General features: G+C 43.2%; 1 protein-coding gene across 1 annotated transcript in view; it reads left to right on the top strand.

Moving 5' to 3' along the window:
* The window catches only part of LRPPRC (leucine rich pentatricopeptide repeat containing), a 177873-nt gene that overhangs the window by 117130 nt on the left and 37875 nt on the right, over nt 1–22868 (top strand). Inside the window, exons 26-29 of the mRNA XM_061625407.1 lie at nt 12139–12207; nt 13756–13846; nt 20821–20963; nt 21093–21219. Coding sequence (XP_061481391.1) covers nt 12139–12207; nt 13756–13846; nt 20821–20963; nt 21093–21219 — 430 coding nt within the window. The remainder of the gene's footprint in view (nt 1–12138; nt 12208–13755; nt 13847–20820; nt 20964–21092; nt 21220–22868) is intronic.

Below are 22868 nucleotides of genomic sequence, written 5' to 3'. Positions count from 1 at the left end.
GAGAAATAAATTGCTGCCTACCTCTTCTAAGAGCCTGCTTACATGCTGGACATGCAAGAAGAGCTCAGCTTCTAATACTATGGCCCTTCCATAGGGAAGCACCATAGCTCAGTAGTAGAGCATCCGCTTTGCTTTCAGCAGGTTCCAGGTCCAGGCCGCAGTATCTCTAGGTAGGGCTGGGAGAGAACCTTGACTCGGCGCCAGGTAAAGACCTTTTTATGCTCCCAGGCATTTTAATCTTCTTAACTTTTTTAATCTTTTAATCTGTATTTTAATTTTTGTAGTATTTATTTTGTTTTTGCTGTGCTTTTCGTTGTTTGTTTGTATATGTTTTTGTATTTTTATTATGATATATTGTATTTTATTTTGTTTGTTCACCGCCCTGAGAGCTATTTCGCTAAGGGCGGTATATAAATTGAAATAATAAATAAATAAATAAATAAAATCCTGGAGAGCCGCTGCCAGGCATTGTAGACAGTACTGAGCTAGATAGGCTAATGGTCTCATTTGGCATAAGACAGCTTCCTGTGTTCATGTTGACCATGGAGGAACGGGCTTTTTTTCTTCTGCAGCCAGCACAGAAACCAAGCAAGCTGGTGGAGCAGTAGATCACTCTGTCCCTCCTTTGGCAGACAGCATACTCACCTGGAGGGACTTCCATGCACTTGCATGGAATTCCTGGTTGCCGTTGGCTACAAGGCTGATTCACTGTGAATATGACCAGTGTGATGCAACCTCTGATCCAGCCCATTTCCTGCATAACCACATCTGAATAAGATCACATTGTAGTGTAGGAGAAAGAAGGCTATATCTGAAAAATTCATAGGATCAGAGAGGTCTAATTTGAGATAGCCCACTAGCATTATGAAGAATAAGATGTTAAAAGTGCAAGACCTATGAATAAATATACTCAGGATATACTCATCTTAGAAAATTTTGGAATTAGCTAGCTGATATCGTAGATGTAAATTAACAAGCCCTTGTTGACTTGAAAGTATAGTAGAGGAAGCCATTGGATGCATAAGTAAGCAACATAGAATATTTTAGGGTTAGCACAATCTTCATAACCACTGTTGGAAATCCAAGGCAGCTTTTTACTGGCATGTGAGACGTCTGGCTGCTGCAGCCAGAGCTGTAGATCACAGAGCTGATAACCACATGCATATGCAAATTGGTTGCCTGTGCAACATTACAATGCACAGATTATCATCATAATCATTTATTTATAAATCAGCTTTTACATATATTCACTAATAAGCAAAAACGTTGCTGTTTAAGAATGTATCAATAGCCAACAGATATTTCAATCAAACTTTAAAAAGTAGGGAAATTGGGCAAATATGAATTTACCAGGGGGGCAGGAGACCTGACCTCCTCTCTGAGATATTGTACTGCCCTACAAATTTGTCAAAATGCTAACACAATTTGGGTTGGTCTTTCACAGTCCAATCCACTTCCTGTGTAGCTTGGAAGAATTTGGTAACATGTGACCTATTTATTTGTTGATTTATTTATTGCATTTGTATACTGCCCCATAGCCGAAGCTCTCTGGGCGGTTTACAACAATTAAAAACATTAAAAACAAATGAACAAATTTAAAAACACATTTTTAAAAAGCAACTTAAAAACACATGCTAAAATGCCTGGGAGAAGAGGAAAGTCTTGACCTGGCGCCAAAAAGATGACAGTGTTGGTGCCAGGCGCACTTCGTCAGCAAAATAATTCCATAATTTCGGGCCACCACTGAGAAGGCCTTCTCCCTTGTTGCCAGCCTCCCGGCATCCCTCCAAGGAGGCATCTGGAGGAGGGCCTTGGATGTTGAGCGTAGTGTATGGGTGGGTTCATGCCGTGAGAGGCATTCCATCAGGTATTGTGGTCCTAAGCCATGTAAGGCTTTATAGGTTAAAACCAGCACCTTGAATCGAGCTCGGAAACATATAGGCAGCCAATGCAAGCGGGCCAGAATTGGTTTTGTATGTTCAAACTGTCTGGTCCCTGTTACCAATCTGGCCGCTGCATTTTGCACAATCTACCTATCAGTAGAAGAAAAATACAGATCACAAGTTACTTAAATAATTTGTATATGCTACAGCACAGGTTCCTTCTTTTTCACTTTTTTACAATATACTGCATCATAGATGTCTCAGTTTCATACTAGGCACAGTGCTGAAAATTCAGTAAGATGGTTAGAGATAATATAAATGTGTGGACTATCTTGCAAGCCCTAGAGATTTAGTTAATCTGACCTAGATGTTCTTTTGATGATTGAGAGCCTACTATATGTGAAAACACTTCTCAATTTCAAAATAAAACACAAGACAGTCCAATGTATAACTCGGCTGTCCTTGTAGCATTGGGCATAGCAATCATTTCTTAACAGAGGAGGATTTGCTATATAAAGTTTTCAGCTTTTAAAGCTGTTTAGGTCATTGGCTTTTGGAGCAGCAGTGATATTGAAAGCTGGAAGTAAATGCTGCACTTGAGTTTTGCTATGTCACAAAGAGGATTATCTAGAGATTCAAGTAGCATACTACTTCCATTTTAATTTCCATGAGCATGTTGTATAAGATGTTAATTCTTTAGCTCTCACTGATTCCTCACACACACCCTAGTGAAATTGTTTAAGAAATCATTAAATTAGAGAAGAAAAAGGAACAGTTGCATATTAAACCAGCATGCGTTTCTCCTGTATACATTCACTTAACAGTGTCACGTGCACAATAACATTATGCACAAATAGTTTCTGTTGATTGTTTGAATCTGTCTGATCACCACTTAATTTTCACATTCATATGGCATAAAATCATGATTCAATAGTTTATGCTGAAATAAAGGGGAAAATGGTGTCTTGATAGAAAAAATGGTGTCTTGGTACAGGGCTATTTGGGGTGGGCATTATGGTTGCCAGAGCAAGTTCAGTTATAGGGTGGGTAGGAGAGGAGAGGAACTGGCAGAATACTGAGGGTTGGTGCAGGTATAGGTTTGGGTGATAGAGGAGCAGATTAGTAACAGTTATCACTTTCTATGCATCCAGACTTTTACTCAAACTCTTTCTTTTTTTGTGCAGCAACCATTTCCCATCCTGCTCCTACACCACTTTCTCCATCCCTTTCCATCTACTCCATCATTGCAAACCCATGTGCCAATAGAACAAAAAATCCAGTTTTAGATTCAGTGGGTTGTATTCAATGTCACACTTTCCATCAGCACAGGGATATCTCCTTGTACAACAGAATGTTCTCCCCCCCTCTCCCCCCCCTGCATGCCCCCTAAATCTGCAGATTTGGGCACAGCATGGGGAAAAAGAGGGAAGGAAAGTCCTGATGCATTAGTGGTAATCCTTGCACTCACACTATTTAGTTGAATACCAGCCAATGTGTATAGAGTTCTCAAAGTTCCTTTTTGATATTTTACAAACTCCTGGGCCTTTTTTTACTGTGACCAAGACAGACATTCTGAATTAATATACAGCACTGTCCTCTCTCTGGATTGTACCACTTCAGAGTATGGGAAACTGTATTTATTTATTATTATTTAATTCAATTTTTATAAAAATATATTTACATTCAATTTAAAACCACCTAATCACCAAATCACCAATTTAAACATATAACAAAAGCAAGATTAACATAATAAACCCATATTAAATACAAATCAAAAGTAATTCAAAGAAAAAGATGGAACATATAACTATCTTTACAACATTAAATACAAATGCTAAAATTATTAAAAAATTAAAATAATAAAATATTAAAATGCCTGGGCAAAGAGGAAGGTTTTCACCTGGCGCTGAAAAGATAGTAAAGTAGGCGCCAGGCGTACCTCGTCAGGAAGGGTGTTCCATAGTTCGGGGGCCGCTACCGAGAAGGTCCTCTTTCTTGTAGTCGCCTTCTGGGCGTCTTTCTGAGTAGGCACCCGGAGGAGGGCCTTCGATGTTGAGCGTAGTGTACGGGTAGGTTCATATCGGGAGAGACGTTCCATCAGGTATTGTGGGCCCGTGCCGTGTAAGGCTTTATAGGTTAAAACCAGCACCTTGAATCTGGCCCGGAAATATATAGGCAGCCAGTGCAAGCGGGCCAGAATCGGTGTCACATGTTCCAACCGTTTGGTCCCGGTTATTAATCTGGCCGCTGCATTCTGCACAAGCTGCAGTTTCCGAACCGTCTTCAAGGGCAGCCCCACGTAAAGTGCATTGCAGTAGTCCAATCTTGAGGTCACCAGAGCATGGACAACTGAAGCAAGATGTTCCCTGTCCAGATACGGGCATAGCTGGGCTACCAGCCTAAGTTGGTAAAAAGCACTCCGTGCCACCGAGGCCACCTGCGCCTCAAGTGACAAGGACGGGTCCAAAAGGACTCCCAAGCTGTGCACCTGCTCCTTCAGGGGGAGTGTAACCTCATCCAGAACAGGTATAACATCCAACTGGTCAGGGGATCCATTTACTATCAGCATCTCAGTCTTGTCTGGATTGAGCTTCAATTTGTTCGCTCTCATCCAGTCCATTATCGTGGCCAAGCATCGGTTTAGGACCTTGACAGCCTCACCTGAAGAAGATGAAAAGGAGAAGTAGAGCTGCGTATCATCAGCATACTGATGAAAACGCACTCCAAAACTCCTGATGACAGCACCCAGCGGCTTCATATAGATGTTAAAGAGCATGGGGGACAGAACTGATCCCTGCGGAACTCCATATTGGAGTGCCCAGGGTATCGAGTAGTGCTCCCCAAGCACTACTTTCTGGAGACGACCTGCAAGATAGGAGCGGAACCACTGCCAGGCAGTGCCTCCAACTCCCAAATCCGCAAGCCTCCCCAGAAGGATACCAAGGTCGATGGTATCAAAAGCCGCTGAGAGATCAAGGAGAATCAACAGAGTTACACTCCCTCTGTCTTTCTCCCGACAAAGGTCATCATACAGGGCGACCAAGGCTGTCTCCGTACCAAAACCGGGCCTGAAACCCGATTGAAATGGATCCAGATAATCGGTCTCATCCAAGAGTGCCTGGAGCTGGGATGCAACCACCCTTTCCAGAACCTTGCCCAGGAATGGCACATTTGCTACCGGCCTATAGTTATTCAAATTATCTGGGTCCAGGGAGGATTTCTTCAAAAGCGGTCTCACCACCGCCGCCTTAAGGCAGTGCGGGACCACTCCCTCTCGCAAGGAGGCATTAATCACTTCCCTGGCCCAGCCGGCAGTGCCATCCCTGCTAGCTTTTATTAGCCAAGAGGGGCAAAGGTCTAACACAGAAGTGGTTGCACGCACCTGTCCAAGCACCTTGTCAACGTCCTCAAGCTGCACCAATTGAAACTCATCCAACAAAATATGGCCAGACTGTGCTCCGGAGACCTCATTTGATTCCACTGCTATAACATTGGAGTCTAAGTCCTGACGAATGCAAGAGATTTTATTCTGGAAGTGCTTGGCAAATTCGTCACATCGAACTTTAGAAGATTCCATCACGTCCTTAGGGCCAGAATGTAAGAGCCCTCTAACAGTTTGAAACAGCTCTGCCGGACGGGAGATAGAAGATTGAATAGAGGCAGTGATATGTTGTTTCTGATATGACTGATTTGTGCTTCATGTTACATATTCCCAGACTATGAAAATCTTTCCTAAATTAATTAGAATTCACAGGGGGAAATAATGTGTATTTATTTGCTGTAGTTGTATCTCACAGTTTCTTTGAAAAGGTCAATGCTGCTCCATAGAGCTTCCTGTGTGTAGAGCTTTCATAGGTTCACACCATCAGTAATGCTACAACATGAGAGTGCCCACAAACCCCCAACTGCAACAGAGAGACAAGAAGTCCAGACTATCTACCCAGGTAGAGTGAATAGTGCACTTTAACATCTGTTGCCTGCTATCTCTACCTGTGGTATTCTTGCAAAGCAGTTTGGCTTCAAGAGGGTTTGGCTTCCTAGAGGGGCCAGCCAGGCCTGACTCTGCAGTTCCTGATTGCAGACACCTGTGCCTGCCTTTACCAGCAGCTTCACAGGGGCTTATTAAGAACATTAACTTTGGTGGTGGGCCCACTGGCAGCAGGGTCTCCATCAAAGGGGTGATACTAAAGCAGTTGCCCCTTGGGGAGATCCTTCGGGAGCCATTCGGGCAAAGTCGCTACTGTTGACCATTGAACCGCACTGTCACTGAGTTTGTTTTCCATCAAGTCTGAAAAACTGTAACTAGGGAGGAGTTATGTCTTTGCCCAGTCTGGGAACGGACTGCCAAGGCCGTTGCTATGGTAACCATCGTGATAGACTGGGAAAAGTTCTAGCAGCTATCTGTTAAGCTGAGTCTTCTGAATATTGCCTCTGAACTGTGAGGCTGGTCTTCTGTGTATTGCCTCTGAACTGAGAGGTTGTCTTTTGTGTTTATCTTTGGAGAGAGAGGCACCAGAAGGGGGGTGACTGAAGAAACTCTACATGTATTTACTCTTAAGCCTTTGGCCGTAATGTCTTAATAAAGACTCTTAACATGCTCTAATGCTCTGAAGAAGTTTCTTGCTCAACTTAACTCCAACGTAATGTATGCTGTTTCACGCAACAACGCACACACGTCAACAGGGGTTATAGGCCCAGATCCACAGCGCATTACACGGGAGTAAGTTGCTGGTCTGAACAGCAGACGGAGTTCCAGAGGGCAGCTTGATTGATTGTACCAGACAGGTGAGCAACATGGCTGTAAACCTGTCTGGGGGAGGCTTGCCAATGGAAAGATTGACGGAAAAGAATTAAGGCAGCTGGAAGCCGAGGATGCGGGCTTTGCTGATAAAAGAGGATTTATGGGACACAATAGATGGACCCACTCCGGCGGTACTGACTGCGGCCTGGACGCATAGAGATCAGAAGGCGCAGGCTTTTATACTTCTGGCTCTATCTGACTCTCAACTGCTACACGTGAGAGATGTTACAAACGCCAAACAGATGTGGGATGTGTTGGAGGCTCTTCATGTGCAACAGACTGCGGGATCTATATTGTGTTTGGCACGGAAGCTTTATCAAATGCGCTTCACGGGTGAGTGCGAAATGTGTGAGCATCTCACGGAATTCAGACGCCTGTTTGCTGAGCTGACGGACCGAGGCGTCGAACACTCTGAACTTCAGAAGACCTATCTGATCCTGGCTTCGCTCGATGGGACTTGGAATAATATGGTCATGGCTTTCGAAGCCATGCCTGATGGAGGTCTGAACATTGCGTTTATTGAGGAAAAGCTGACCCAGGAATGGCAGCGGAGACAAGAGGCGAAAAGTGCTGAGGAAAAGCAAAGAGCCAAGCTGAAAGAAGAAAGCAGCAGCAGACAGGAAAACAAGCAAGAGCATCAAAGGCTGAAGTCTTGTTATGCCTGTGGGGCTCGTGGGCATCTCCGAAAAGACTGTGCAGTCAAGCGAAACTCCAGGGATGGAGGCTTGAAGCAGGGAAGTGTGAACTTTGTAAACAGAAGCCACAAACTTTAGCACCTATTGACTGGCTTGTTGACAGCGGGGCAAGCCATATATTAATTAAAGACAGAAGTTTGTTTTATGCTTCAGAAGAAGTGCAGGATTTTGTGCAACTTGCGGATGGATCACAGAAACGGGTGGAAGCCTGAGGACTGGTGAGATTTAATAAACTTGGGATAATGTCAGAATGTTTGTTTGTTCCAGAATTGGCTCATAATATTTTATCAGTTCAAAAACTGGTGAATTCTGGGTATTGTGTAACATTTGATAGAGGAAAATGTTTTATGCAGAGAAGAGACAAAGTTGTCTGCCAGGGGTTCATGACACAGGGGCAGTTTAGAATGACCGTGGGTGTGAAGTGTGCTGATGCCTTGAGTTTAATGGGGCGGAAAGAGAATGACGGTCAGAGCTGTAAAAAGACAGCTGTTAAAAGCACACAGCCACAGTATTCATGTAATGCAGTCAGGCTGATGCCTGAAAGAGTGCATCGCAGCCGAGTTTACAAGCCACAGGGTAAGAGACGTGGCAAATGTGCACCTAGAGCACAAGAGAATGCATATTTCAGAGTTTGGTGTCCAGAAACACAAGCGCAGCCATTTCAACCAGATCTTGACATAAATCTGAAAGGCACGGAGACAAAGAGTCTGGTTTTGTCAGGAGCAAAGACAGGAGGTCTTGGAATGTTTTGTGGATGCAGATCATGCAGGGGAACTGAGCAGTTGTAAGTCAACCTCTGGCATAGTTGTGATGTGGCACGGGTCATGCATTGACTGGAGCAGCAAGAAACAAAACATGGTGGCTGACATAATGACCAAGCCGTTGTGTGAGGAGAAATTTGGCAAACTGGTGACAAGGCTTGGAATGAGCCAAAGTTTGATTGAATAAAGTTCTAGCTAAATGTACAGAGATGTTTTGAACTGTACTGAAATGTAAGCTGTATTGCAAGATGTATTGGAGAAATGTATTGTTGTAATGAGTTACAGACATGATGGGAAAAAAGGGGGGATTGTTGACCATTGAACCGCACTGTCACTGAGTTTGTTTTCCATCAAGTCTGAAAAACTGTAACTAGGGGGGAGTTATGTCTTTGCCCAGTCTGGGAACGGACTGCCAAGGCCGTTGCTATGGTAACCATCGTGATAGACTGGGAAAAGTTCTAGCAGCTATCTGTTAAGCTGAGTCTTCTGAATATTGCCTCTGAACTGTGAGGCTGGTCTTCTGTGTATTGCCTCTGAACTGAGAGGTTGTCTTTTGTGTTTATCTTTGGAGAGAGAGGCACCAGAAGGGGGGTGACTGAAGAAACTCTACATGTATTTACTCTTAAGCCTTTGGCCGTAATGTCTTAATAAAGACTCTTAACATGCTCTAATGCTCTGAAGAAGTTTCTTGCTCAACTTAACTCCAACGTAATGTATGCTGTTTCACGCAACAACGCACACACGTCAACAGCTACCCCCCTCATATGTTTGATTGCTGATTGAGTTGATTCCTGTGTTACAGCCAGGAACAACCAGAAGGATATGTATATAGCTAACCCAGCCTCTTGGTGAAAGGAGGAGTGCTGGGGAATTGTGACCTGGTGGGAACAGGGAAACCATTCATGGGCATATATACAAGATGCTTGGTGGGTGGTTAATGTGATTTTCAGCTCTCCTGTTTGGGATTGAGTAGTTGCCTTTGGACGGGGGGGGGAGGAAATCAATTAATAGCATTATGTGTCTGTGTCAGAGGGAATAGCTGGAGGAGATTCAGGGGTCCTGGGGATGGGGAAGTATGGAATGAGCAGTAGATAATATGATAAAAGAGAGGGGAGTAGATATTGAACACCAGTTGCCCTTGCTCAGCCTCCCCACATCAGAGACTTGGGTTGCCATGTTGACCTGCCCTACCACTTAGTGCTGCTCTTGATTAATGCTAGATCAGTCCACAATGAAGCAACTCTCATCCATTATTTGATTGTGGATGAGGTGGCTGATCTAGTGTATATTACAGAGACCTGGGTAGGTGAACTGGGGGGTCCTGACATTACCCAGCTTTCCCAACCCCGGTATTCAGTGCAGTATTACTCAAGGTCAGAGGGACAGGGAGGGGATGTGGCAGTGATCCATAAAACTTTCTTCATTCTCACCAGGAGGCCTATCCGTCTGGGAGCAGGATGTGAGGGATTGTACTTGGTGTTAGGAGGAAGAGACAGAACAGGGTCTTGTTGGTGTACCATCCACCCTGCTGCACAACAACCTCCCTGGCTAAGCTAGCCTCTGGTGCGGTGTTGGATAACCCAGCACACTAATCCTGGGAGATTCCAATATCCATATCAATGCTGCCTTGTCTGAGTTGGCTCAGGACTTCATGACTGCCATGACAGTCATGGGGCTGTCACAATGTCTCATGTACCCACCATACACTGCAGGTCATACTCTAGATCTGTTTTTTGCTACAGGGAGTGAAAGGAATGATCTGGTGATCAGGGAGGTGAATATTGTCATGAACGGATCACGCCCTGGTGAGGTTTGGATAGGCTGTGACTGATCCCCACCCCCTTGCAGGCGTGGAGGACCAGTTAGTTTGGTTAGCGGAGACTGATAAAATCTGAAGGATTTCTGAATGCTCTGGGATATTTTCAAGATAGCATGGCTGGTGCTCCTGTTGAGGACCTGAGCATGATGGGTCCTAAGTGCCCTCTTTGGCCATGGGGAGTCTGAGAGGCTCCTTGGTATACTGATACCCTGTTCTCACCAGGCTCCTTAAGGAGGCAAGAGACTCCCCTGCAGAAAGACAAGTGAGGGCAGCACAAGAGCAATACCCAAGGTCAGTCCGAAGTCCAGAGTCTACCTCAAAACCAAGGGAGTCAGGCAAGAATCAGGGTCAGAGCAGTCCGGGCTCAGAAGCCGTGGCCTATAAGTAACACAGGAAAAGGCCAAGGCAGGAGACAGGTCTGGGGCCCACAGGCAGTCTTGAGACAGAGCTGGTATATAGATGTTCCAGCAGCCCTTCCAGCCCAGCACTGGAGCTGCTGAACCAACATCCCAAACCTCAACTGACTCCCATTGATCACCTGCATTCAGACCTTTACTCCTGAGAAGTCCTTTACTCCCAAGGAGTCTGGTCCTGTCTGGGCTGAGTCTCTATCTGGCATTAGAGGTGATGTCTCTCCCTTGGACTCGGGGACTGTTCAGTCTCTATGTCAGAGGCTGAACTTGCCCCGTATGCAGACGGCCCATCCTAGGCCTCATCATAGAACCCTGCAGATCTTCTTTCTCCAGTGGACACCAGGACACCCCCAAGTGGGTACTGTCTTCCTTTGCTAGTGCTTGAGGCAGGAAACAGTTAACACTACAACGGACCATCACCACAGCCCCTCCCATGGAGTGCTAGTTCATTTTTCCTGCCTCACTTGAGGGAAGGACGCTGGCTGTGCTGGCAGGATGCAGCAGAAGGAAATGAAAGACGTTTCTTTTCACCACACCTTTTCCTGGCATATTGGCTGCCAAGATGGAGGACTGCGGGAGGGAGCCCAGTGGGACCAGGGTATAACGTAAATTCCCTCCTCGGCCCCTCCACTGAAACCCCCCAGAACACCCCTTTTGGGGGCCTTCTGCCAGCTCTGCTGGGCTGGGCTTATCCAGAGGATCACTGACTGAGCTGGCTGAGACCAGGGATGAGGGATTTATGTCAGTGTAGCCCTGCTATGTCAGGACCAAGCCAGCTCAGCCGGAGATCTGCTATATTTATTTATTTATTTTATTTCGTTCCATTTCTATGCCGCCCCTAGCCAATGGCTCTCTGGGCGGTTCACAGCAAGGAATAAAATACAATACAATAAAATAGACATCAGATAAATCCCTAAAAAAGACAGCTTAAGCATTTAACAACTTGATATAAAATTAACATTAAGCAATTAAAATGCCTGGGAGAATAAAAAGGGTTTAACCTGGCGCCGAAAAGATAGAAGAGTAGGCGCCAGGCGCACCTCATCGGGAAGACTGTTCCATAATTCGGGGGCCACTACTGAAAAGGCCCTGGATCTAGTAACAGCCCTCTGAGCTTCCCTATGGGACGGGACTTGGAGGAGGGCCTTAGATGTTGAACGTAGTGAGCGGGTAGGTTCATAGTGGGAGAGGCGTTCTGCAAGGTATTGTGGTCCCGCACCGTGTAAGGCTTTATAAGTCAAAACTAGCACTTTGAATCTGGCCCAGAAACAAATAGGTAGCCAGTGCAAACGCGCCAGAACAGGTGTTATATGTGCGGACCGTCTGGTCCTCGTCAGCAGTCTGGCTGCTGCGTTTTGCACTAGCTGTAGTTTATCCAACTCCCTTCAGCCCAGTATAAAAAGTAGTTAGATTGCACCCTTAGCCATCAACATATGATGTGGCTCAGGATTCAGAATTTAAAAAAAATGTTTTATTTATATCTTACCTCAGTAGTCATTTTTGGGTACACTATGTTTTTAAAACAAATTGAAAAACATAAACATTTGCTGCAATATTTTACGTAACCATATGGCTATATTTAGTGCCACTAACCTGTTTTTGAAAAGCATTAAATCTTATATTTAACTGTTGTAGAGTAAAAGTTAATCTGGGGGCAGGTTCACCACTCAATGAGCTTTAATTCATAACTGAGTGTTAATCCTTTACAATTAAGGAATTATTCAAAGTAAGCAAGAGCTTAGGTATTCGGAAATCTTGTTTTTCAGACACCTGGTTTAAGAGCTCGACCACCCCGATTGCAGTGGTTTGCAGAGAAGTGTGTTGAAAATAATCAGGTTTGTGTATGGTAAAATTGCTTTATTTATTAGTAATTTAGAGCAAAAAGTTGGCATCACTGCTGTGTAAGTCCTCCAGATTCAACAGAAAGAGACTTCAGTTTCTGTGTACTGACTTCCTTTCAACCAGGACTTCAGCTGATAGCATTCTTCAGCTATGAGGCTGGGTGGCCCCATGTCCTCAGATTATATTCAGGGTTCTGCCAATTTACTTGCCTTCTTGTTGGCAGCAAGAGCTCCTCTTCCCCCCCCCAGTATTTGCTGTTGAACTTCTAGCACAGATCCAGCTACTGCCACCTCCTGTTGCAAAAACCCACTGAGAAGGGAAATAAATGCCCCCCTTTCCCCACAGAGAAGTTGAGGGACTAAGCTTTTGCAAGATCACTACTCCTTTCCTCCTCCAAGTTCCTTGTGGAAGAGAGGAGAGATGGTTTCTCTGCCTTCCCACTGAGCTTCTGCTGTTTACCCTTTCTGCAAAAGTCCAGTAGGAGGGCAAATGATCCTTGCCTTTTTGGATTTCTCCATATGCCTCAAGACTTGGAGAAGGGAGAAATTAGTAGTGACCATAAACAACAGTGTGGTTAGTAAGCTAAGTCCACGTTGATACTATGTCTCTAGATAAGAAAAACAATACCTTTTCTCCTAAAAGGCACTAGCAGCCTAAACAAATGTGCAAAGCCATTTGAAAATTACATAGATCAATTGTGTTTTATTACAAAGGCAAAGCTGATACACAGGTGACTTCAATTGATTCTAAAAGAGAGATGCCCTTTTACTGGCAAATATATTGATAGAACCAGTGGAAAAATGCCTCTGAAAATGAAAATTGTATCCACTGTTAGTCATAGAATAGACACATTTAAATTAATGGGCCTAAGTTAGTCATGTTCATTAATTTTAGTGGGTCTACTCCAAGTGTGATTCATGTTTGGATCAACACTGAGAGTGATTACTATGTGAGATGCACTGGTTTAATAGGAAAGTGTAAGGAAATTATTGCCTAATGCATGCAGCATCTGTGTGTAAGAGATTCTATTTTTACATAAGAACATAAGAACCCTACTGCATGTGATGCCCATGTAGTCAGGCATTCTGTTCTTCACAGTGGCCAACCAGATACCCATGGGAAGTCCACAAGCAGGACCCGAGTGCAACAATGCTCTCTCTTGACTTGTGATTTCCAACAACTGGTATTCAGAGGTGTATTGCCTCTACTAGTGGAGGCACAACATAACCATTGCGGCCAGTAGACATTGTTAGCTTTATCTGCTTTTTGTTGATATGCAACAAAATGACAACTTATACACTGAAAACATTATTACTGAAATGTTAGTTCATACACAGAAAATTGTATTACACATCATATAGTCACATCCTTCTACTCCCATTTTTCCTATTAGTTCATTCTGCCTTCCCTACCTATTCATCACCCCATCATAACTTTTTTACAACTTGATACATATGCAATAAATGTCAAACTTAAGCAGTTTTTATATCATGTATAGATGTTATAAATAAGTATGTGTTTCTAATATTTTTTGTTTTAAGGTTGAAATCCTGGAAAGCATGGTAGCGCTGACTCAGAAGCTTTTTGAATGTGACAGAGATGAGATGTACTACTACTTGTTAAAATTATGCAGTAAGTAAAATGGACACTTTCTTCTTTACTCTCATTTTTGTAAGTGGAAGAAACTCTCAGATGTTTGATGTTAGACGTACCTATGGCTAGAACAACATTGTTTTGCATCACCAAAAAAATTAAGATTAATGTTGAGATATTAATAATATTGCAAATAACCGATACCATGCACTTCTGGTCTATGGGCAGGGATGTATTGCTTAGGGGTGGGATGCAAAGGGTAGCAGCTGTAGTTTTCTGCACCCTGGGCTCCTAACTGGAAGGAAGGGTGGGATAAATAAATAAATAAAAAAGTTTTAGCTTAAGGAGAAAAGAACTAGAGTTACTAGACACAAAGTAGATCCACAAGAAACATAACTTTTGATTCTTTGCTTGGCTTGGACTGTTGTTCACATGTGTGTTTGCAATAACAATGTGAAATTGGGGAAATGGATAGTGTAGTATACTGTAGGTTTAATAGCTGGGATCTGTGCGGCAATGCTTGCATCCATTAATAAAACAAAGTTGAGTTTCTTAAACGGGGGTGAGCACAGAGATGTCAGTTTTAGACCATTGATATCTTTTTCAGGCACACTTTATATGGGCCCTATATAAGGGTCTCTTTAGTACCTCTGTTAGAGGGCTTTATTGTGCCTGGTGTTGTGGTGGGGAAGAAGGAGAGAGCTATTAGAGAACAGTACAGCTGGAGTTGGGGTCTTGTTAAGCTAAATTAGGTTCATTGTATTCCCAAGAATATACTGCTCCTTGGCTATTGTCACATGGTACTGCTAGATGGGGGCTGTGCATAATTGTTGCAATCAATAATGCTTGTCCAGTCCATGCATGATTTATTAAACTGGATGAGCGAAGGCTGATTCAGAGTTAAAGTTCATCTGTTGGATTCCCCTGAATTTTTGCCTTTCATACTCTGTAGGATTTGCTACCAGACTAGGTTGCTTATTGGTTTACAGCAGAGTAGCCAATGTGATGCATTCCGTGTGTTCTGGACTACAACTCCCATCAGTAGCAGCAAGCATGCCCAGTTGTCAGGGATTATGGGAACTAGAGCCCACAACATCTGGAGTTCACCACGTTGGCTACTCCTGGTTTACAGAGGCAGGAAAGCATTTGTATCATGCCTCCCAAACTGTCTTGGACAATTTTGCACCAATATAGCAACCATCAGTCTTATGCCATATTGTTCATTGCAATTTGGGCATAGAGGGGATGAGGAGAACAAGGGCTTGCTTGAGAGGAAATAGAACTTGCCTCCCTGGGCTCCTGCTGGGAGGAAGGGCGGAATATAAATCAAATAATAAATAAATAAATATAAATAAATAAACTTTGGGTGCAAACAGCCACAACCATCAGGGGTTCAGAAAGGGTGGCAGTCATTGTCTCTGTCATATTCATTTCTAATTCTCCTTTTTACCCAGCAGATTGGCTGGTTACTACAGTGTTCAAGTGCTGTATCCTTTAGCTGCCAAACAGCTAAATTGTAGCTTGTTAAAGCCCCCCCCCCATTTCAGCCATTTCCATCAGTGAAACACTTGGGGTGGCATTTGTGCATTTAGTTCAGTGCCCTGCCCATGGGCAAAATGTTGTTCATTGTGCTGGAGCTGTATTCCAATTTACCAGTTAGTTTCTTTCTTTCAGTTTTAGAGTGTTAACTTGAATAGGGAAACATTCTGCAGTTGGCTTACTTTGGTTGAACGATAATTGAAGGTTTTTGTAAACCACCTATTTGCCTCTGCATAGGTGGTATTTATCTCTTGAGGAGTTCTTTAAAGAAAGTTGCCATTTCCCATCATTGTGTAGTACTAAACCATGTCTCAGAAATTCAAGAATCCTCTGTGTAATTTCTCCCTTTACTTTGAAGTGCTGTCTTGTTTTGCTGTCTACAAAAGAATTTGAAAAGATGTTCCTCTTTGCTACATACATAATTGCTTGCAATAGAAGATAGCCAAATACATTTGCAGCCTCCCAAGGAATATCTCGAAAGCCTTTCATAATCTTACCAGTACGTGGGTAACTTGTTAAGCATTAGGGGACGATGTTGGGAAAATGAGAGCCACGTAGCACAGGGTGATGGCAGATCCAATTTAGGGAGAGAAAAATTTTGCAGGCATGTCATGTCTCTGAAACATTTTGTCTCTTCCTCTCTTAATAGGATCACATTTTATATCATCTGGGATCCAAAGAACTGCACAACTAATGCTGTGCATCCATAAAGGGTTTGGCCTTTGTAGTTCTTGGATAGCTGCTGCACATAATAATAATAATAATAAAATTTTATTTTTGAGTCGCCTATCTGGCCGAATTAACGGCCACTCTAGGCGACGTACAGAATAAAATACAATACAATATATAAAATACAACATAGGTCATAAACCTCGGACTATAATTAATCAAAACCAACCACACCTGTATCACAATAAAACTCGTCCAGCCCAGGAATCTTGTATGCCTGCCTGAATAGCCAGGTTTTTAAGGCTCGGCGAAAACTTGGCAGTGAGGGGGCATGGCGAAGGTCATAGGGCAGAGAATTCCAAAGGGTAGGGGCCACAATCGAAAATGCCCTCTCTCTGGTCCGCACCAGCCTAGCTGTTTTAACTGGTGGGACCGAGAGAAGGTCTTGTGAGGTTGATCTCGTCAGGCGGCATATTTGGTGATGCTGGAGGCGGTCCTCCGCTGAGAGATCCAGGAGGACCAGGAATGCGTATTCTCCCCTATCCAACGCCCTCCTCAAATCATCTACCAGAGCGACCAAGGCTGTTTCACATGCCATATGATGCACAGTTTTTGAAACAGAAATGTCTTTTAAAAGCAGTTTAATAGGACATTGAAGGGAGGTCTGCTTTTCAGAGAAAATAAGCTGAACATCCTATTGCAGAGGTCCAAACCCTTGGAGTTACAAAGCAATTTGGGAAAGCAAGCTTTGCTGTGACTAGAACTAGACACTCTGCATGTTCCCATAACCCTCCTCTATTCAGACATCTATAATATATGCCTATGAATTTGTTTCATTTGTAGTGACTAATATAGGTCAGTTTAGTTTATCCATAAATAGGACATCCCATTCGTACAGGTAACATTATTGGTGTACATGAACTTATGTAGTCAAAAGATACCTTGTATGTAGGAGTAGGGCCAGCTCTAAAGGGTGGCCAGGTGGGGCCCTGGCTGAGGGCCCCTTGTTATGGTGGGGGAGTAGTGCTCCCCTTCGTGCCATGGATCATAGGGAGGGAGCTGCCCGTCCACTCGCCGGCCCACCCACACCTGGTTGCTCACCCACCCACTCCCTCACTCGCCCTTCGCTCCTGCTGGCTCTCTCTCTCGTCCCCCCCTGCCTGCTCATCCCCCCCCCGCTCACTCATCCCCCCCCCCGCTCACTCATCCGCCATTCCGGTTATGGTGGGGGAATAGCGCTTCCCTTCTGCAGCAACCTCCCTGCCACAGATCACAGGGAAGGAGTTGCCCACCTGCTCGCTGGCCTGCCCTCTTGCCCTTCGCTCCCGCTGGCTCCTTCGCTCGCCCCGCCGCCACTTGCTCCTTCGCTCACCCTGCCCCCACTTGCTCCCTCGCTTGCTTGCCTTCTCCCCCCCTCTTGCTCGCTCGGCCTCCTGCTCCTCCACCTGCCTGGTAGGCAGGTGGGTGGGGCGGGCATGTGTGTGCCAGGGCCCAGGGCAGGCTGGTGCCGGCCCTGTGTAGGAAAACAACAAAGAATCTGGTCACAGACTCAACCCTGGTTTTGCAATCTGGATTGGAGGGGGGCACCATAAGTGCTTCAGGGTCCATGGCAGAATGAACTCAAAACTGAGCACCAAAGGAGGAGCCCACAAACTACATGCAGCTATTCATGATTTATTGAGGTTTTGCATTAAGTACAGGATCAAGCTTCCAACTCCACATGCCCTTAAGATACTCCAAATTGTCAAATTCTCTCAAATCCTCGCCCAACAGAGTTGGGGGAACAGGGAAGGCCTCTCATGGCTCCCTGTGCCTCCCTGCAAATGGACAAAGAAACTATAGTGGACCTAACAGAAAGTGGTCTCTGTTCGTCTCCAGGAAGCCACTTTCCACTCCCTCGTGATTGCTTCCTGTAGACTATTTAAGCTCCTGAGACTCAAGAGCCCTTAATTAGGCTCTGGTAGTAGTAGCAGCGCCCTGCCCTGCCGTGCTTCAGCCTCTGCTGGCTGAATAGTAGTCTAGGCTCTTGAAGAGGTGCACTTGGACTGCCTTGAAGGAACAGTTACTGCAAAAGCTATTCTGCCTGAGGCGATCTCCAGCAGATCTTCACTTGGGCTCATATATCTCTTGGGCTCATATATCCCTTCCTCCTCTTCCCATGAATGGCTTCCCTCCTCCATTTCTTGGTTTTCACTAACAGTCATTTGCTATGACATCTCAAGAGTGCTTGCTTGATTGCTTATTTATTTGATTTCTATAAATAACTTTCAAACCACAGTATGAGGTGGTTTGCAAGCTGTTGTTTGAAGTTTAGGACTAACCATGGTTTGCCAGTTCATATGTCATAGCAAACTATGGTTGACAAACATCAGGAAAGTAGTGGGAACTCTATGAGAGGGGGGAGCAGGCTGCGAAACTCAAGGAATAGCTGTAGGTCTTTAAAGTGCCACAAGATTCTCCATTGTTTTTGCAGTAGCAGGCTCACACAACCACCTCTCTGGAATTGTGTTTATGGTAATCGATTATTTTTTGCTTTATTGCAGCTTAGCACCCTGGTGTTAGGACAGCTTCATGCCTCCTTATTTATTTATTTTTTAAAAGGAAATGTGGTGTTTTCTATCTATCTTGGCAGAGCGGTCATGTCTTTTACTTGCAAAAAGAACGTTCAGCAGAGAAGTGGCCAAGAAGCTTACTATATGCGTTATTCAATTCTTGCATTTCATTTTCTCAGCAGCTTGAAAAAAAAAGAACTTCATTCTTGTTTTACAAATACTGGTTCACTATAATAAAGCAACTGAGTTTCAAAAGATAATCTTCCTTTAGTAGGAGGAAGTCCTGTTCCTTTCCCAACGGCAGCCTCCCTCCAATAGGTTATTCATATTTGACAGCACGTCTTCTGAGAAGAAAAATCCAAGTAGATAAATGTTATCAAAACTGTTGTGCAAATTCTGTAGTCATCAACGAAAGACACAGCTAGTTCCATCTACTCAAATAAAGAGAAAACAGCTTAGTCCACTGTAAGACCAAAAACAAAACCATGATCTTAACCTGGATCTGACCATCTTTCAAAACTGTTGGATGCAGTAGGAACTACTGAGGTTCTGTAGCTATTTCTGTATATTATGTTGACAGCTACATTCAGTTTTCCCTCTGTTTGCAAATACAGGCACGCAGTTCAGTGAAAAAACAAATCCACATAAACCTGCAATCTGTCATTGATTGCAAGACTGATGATTAATACAGATAAGAGGTCGTTCCAGTTCCCTGATTTCTCTTCTTTACTGTCTCTTCAATGTGCCACACTTTGAAAATATAGGGAATGGTGATCAGCCAGAGATTTGGGTCGGCATGTTGTTTATTTATTTTATTAAATTTATATCCCACCTTCCTCTGAGAAGGAGCCCAGTTTTGATATGTTATAAATATGCCAATGACCTCCACTACAGTCTCTCTACCAGTTTGTAATTCTGGAGACGCTGTGAAAGTCCAAAATGCTTAGCTTCCATATTTCAGTAGATGGGGATGAACAAGTGGAAGCACAATCCAGACAAGACAGAAATACTGTTGGTGGTTGGTGGTTTTGATGATCTGGAAGTACTTGTAGAAGCTACATGTGCTTTAATCTGTTTTTAGTTTATTGTTGAAGATTTTTAAATTTTTCAGCTTTCTCTGTATAAAATTTTAATGTTTTTTAAACTGCTTTGAGATTTTATTACACTCAAGAAATATATACATGTTAAATAATTATTATTTTTAAAATGTGCAGTCTATTCTCAGTGCGCTTGCACTTCCCTTAAGAAATCAAGTTTGCAGCTTTGGGATGCTCCTGCTCCCTTTCCTAGAGAATTCATGCGTACTGTGCACTCTGTGGATCAACTTTGACAGTTAGTTGGGGCAATCCATCTGTCAATCACATAACATCACTATGGCATCATATGATTTACAGCTGGATTGCCCACCAGAGGCCGGAGGTTCCCCACCCCGTGTTACAAAATTATGTGAAGCTTTGATAGAAAGGAAAGGAACATTCATTGTGCCCAGTAGTGATTGGCATGGAGTGGTTGTGGCACTTACTTGACCTGTCACTGGTGTCACTTCGCCTTACTTGGAGGGCAATCCAGTGGGGAGTCAGGCACAGTACAAATGCACCAAATTAGCTCCACTGGTGTGCTTGCAGTATACCCACTACCTCACCTCTACCGGTAAGATGCAGCAGTGCCAGTAATGGGAGATCAGGTAAGCACCACTGTCCCTCCACAGCAACCGCTATTTATTGTGCAAACTTCTGTTGTAAATTGGGTTTTGCTAAAGTTCTTTAACTTTTTGGCCTCTGTCTTGTGATCTCCTTCTAAAAAGAGTAATCTATAATATAGGGTATTGTATTAGTAGCACTATATTCCATTAAAAACTAACCATTGCTGGACCCAAAGAGTTACTTTGGTGCACGCATGAACTAACCATAACATTTTTTTTCCTAATTGTAGCTTCTTTTGTTCATGAGTTGTATTCCCAAACATCTGGAAGGCACTAGGTTGGCAAAAGTTGTTCTAATTAAAAGGAAATTAGGGCTACACTGGCAAGAACATTATTCCTATGATACGTAACATTAGTTGGATTCTAAATATCTGGAAAAAATATTCAAACAGCCATTCCATGTTAAGCAACAAAGGAAGTATATTTATATATGGGAAAATGTATTTCCTGTTAGACATGCATAAATCAGGTTGCAGTAGAAAATGGCAGTGACACACTTAGTTATTTCTTTCTGGTTTTTTCTCTCTTTTCTTTAACATTTTCCCCTTCAGAAAAAAATGATGACTGGCAAAAGGCCGACACAGTTTGGACTAAAATGCAAGAAGAAAATACTATTCCCCGTGAAAGAACTTTGAGGTTGTTAGCAGATATTCTTAAGGCAAATAATCAGGAAGTTCCATTTGATATACCTGAGGTAAACTAGGTTCATTGCTTTTTGTGGTGAGATACTTGCTTTAAAATCTTTTTACATTGGGTAATGAATGGAGTGCTTGTATGTAATGTATGATGACAGGTAACTTAAACTCTTTGTTTTCTTTTAAAGATTTGGTATGATGAGGCTGTTGATGAGGCTGTTGATTCTTCCACTACTCACTTTTCACTGCCTGCTGTAGAGTCACCAAATCTTCAGAAACAAATATCCATACTCTGCAGAAGCGGTAAAGTTGAAGGTAAATTAATTTGGACTCTTCTTAAACTCTTGTGGAAAAAATGCCCTAGTTCTTTAAGTACAAGCCACAAAGCCTGCCTGTGTTCCCGAAAAGTGTTGTGTGATCACTGTGCTATATACCTAATGCTCTGCTTCAGGAAATTGTACTGTAGAATCTCGGTGCCAATATATTAGTAGTCTTGTTAAATCTATAGTCTTGCAATACGAAACGGCTTTTAATACTATCTTTCTTGCTATTTTAAGAAATAATTTAACATCTAAAGAAAGACTTATTATTTTCTGTAGTGGGAAGGATATCCCTGATTTAAAATCTATCAGTATATTCAGTTATATTAAATTTGGGATTGATCAAGATTGGGAAGGTATCTTTCCCACTACAGAAAGCAATTGTCTCTTTTTAGTATTAAATTAGCCTAGAAAGAAAAACTGTTGCCACAAATAACAGCTGTTGTGAATGGGCCACTCTGGTCTAATATTGTATGTTTAGATCTGCACAGAAAAATCAAATTCCCAATCTTATCTTCTCTCAGCAGAAATCTACCCACAAATTAGGCTGATCTACCAATAAAAATGCATGACAGTATAGGACTCTCACCCTCATTTCACCCCTGAAGTGTTGTCCCCAAAGTGACCCACAACCTGTAGCAGCCAAGGAGTATATTCATTACAACCATAGAAATGTACTGTCAAATATAGGCCTAGCACTGCCAGGTATTTGTGTCCCACATCACATGACTTTTCCTCAAGTAGGCCAACATGGAATCTAATGTTTTTAGTGTTCTTCCTTAGGAAACTACACTGCATCTTATCAACAATAAATTAGTTGAAATGAGCCCAAAATGATACCCATCCTGGTGGAGATTAAATTATAGCAGAGTGCTGCAGTTAAGCATGCTGTTGCTGGTTAGAACTGAGTAGTTTCCATGGGAAAGGACATGAATGGTTGGTTAGCATACTTCAATATGTGTTCCAGTCTGCTAACAGATCCTCTTGAATGTATTGGCTTCACCTTTTCTTCATTTTTTACTCTAACTGGCTAACAAATACCAATTTCTTCCTCCTCTCAGGTTGACAAAGCAGTTCCTGAAGCATCCTACCATAAGTAGAAGGGGGGTCCCTTAAAAATCATAATAAAATATTCATTTCATAGTAGAACAGATCTCAAGCTGTGGTTAGATCATGAAACCTTGATATCCACTGGTGCAGTTGTTGTTGATTTAATTTATTACACACAGTTCAGGTTATAACAATGTAAAATACAGCCTTAAAACCCATTTTAAAACAACCTACAATCACAAAAATAGGGTGGGCCCTAAAAATACATATCTCAGGTGTCCCTACTGAGGTATGCCTGGCAACTTCACTGTACAGGTTTAGGCGAATGCTGAAGGCTTACCTCTTTATCCTTCGCCTTTGATGCATGAGACATGTATTTTAAGGATCCGCTCTATTTTGGGATTTTAGGTTGTTTTAAATTGTTTTTAATTTCATGTTTTAACATTGTTGTAACCTGCCCTGGGACCTTTGGGTGAAGGGTAGGTAATTGATGATGAAGATGATGGTGGTGGTGGTAGCAAGGGTAAAGAGGTGCTTCTTCAGCATTCACCGAAAACTGTATAATGAAGTTGCCAGAAGCAGCTGGGGAGGTAA

The sequence above is a fragment of the Rhineura floridana genome, chromosome 4 (assembly GCF_030035675.1).
Source record: "Rhineura floridana isolate rRhiFlo1 chromosome 4, rRhiFlo1.hap2, whole genome shotgun sequence".
Classification (NCBI taxonomy): domain Eukaryota; kingdom Metazoa; phylum Chordata; class Lepidosauria; order Squamata; family Rhineuridae; genus Rhineura; species Rhineura floridana.
This window is presented reverse-complemented; position numbering and strand designations above follow the sequence as displayed.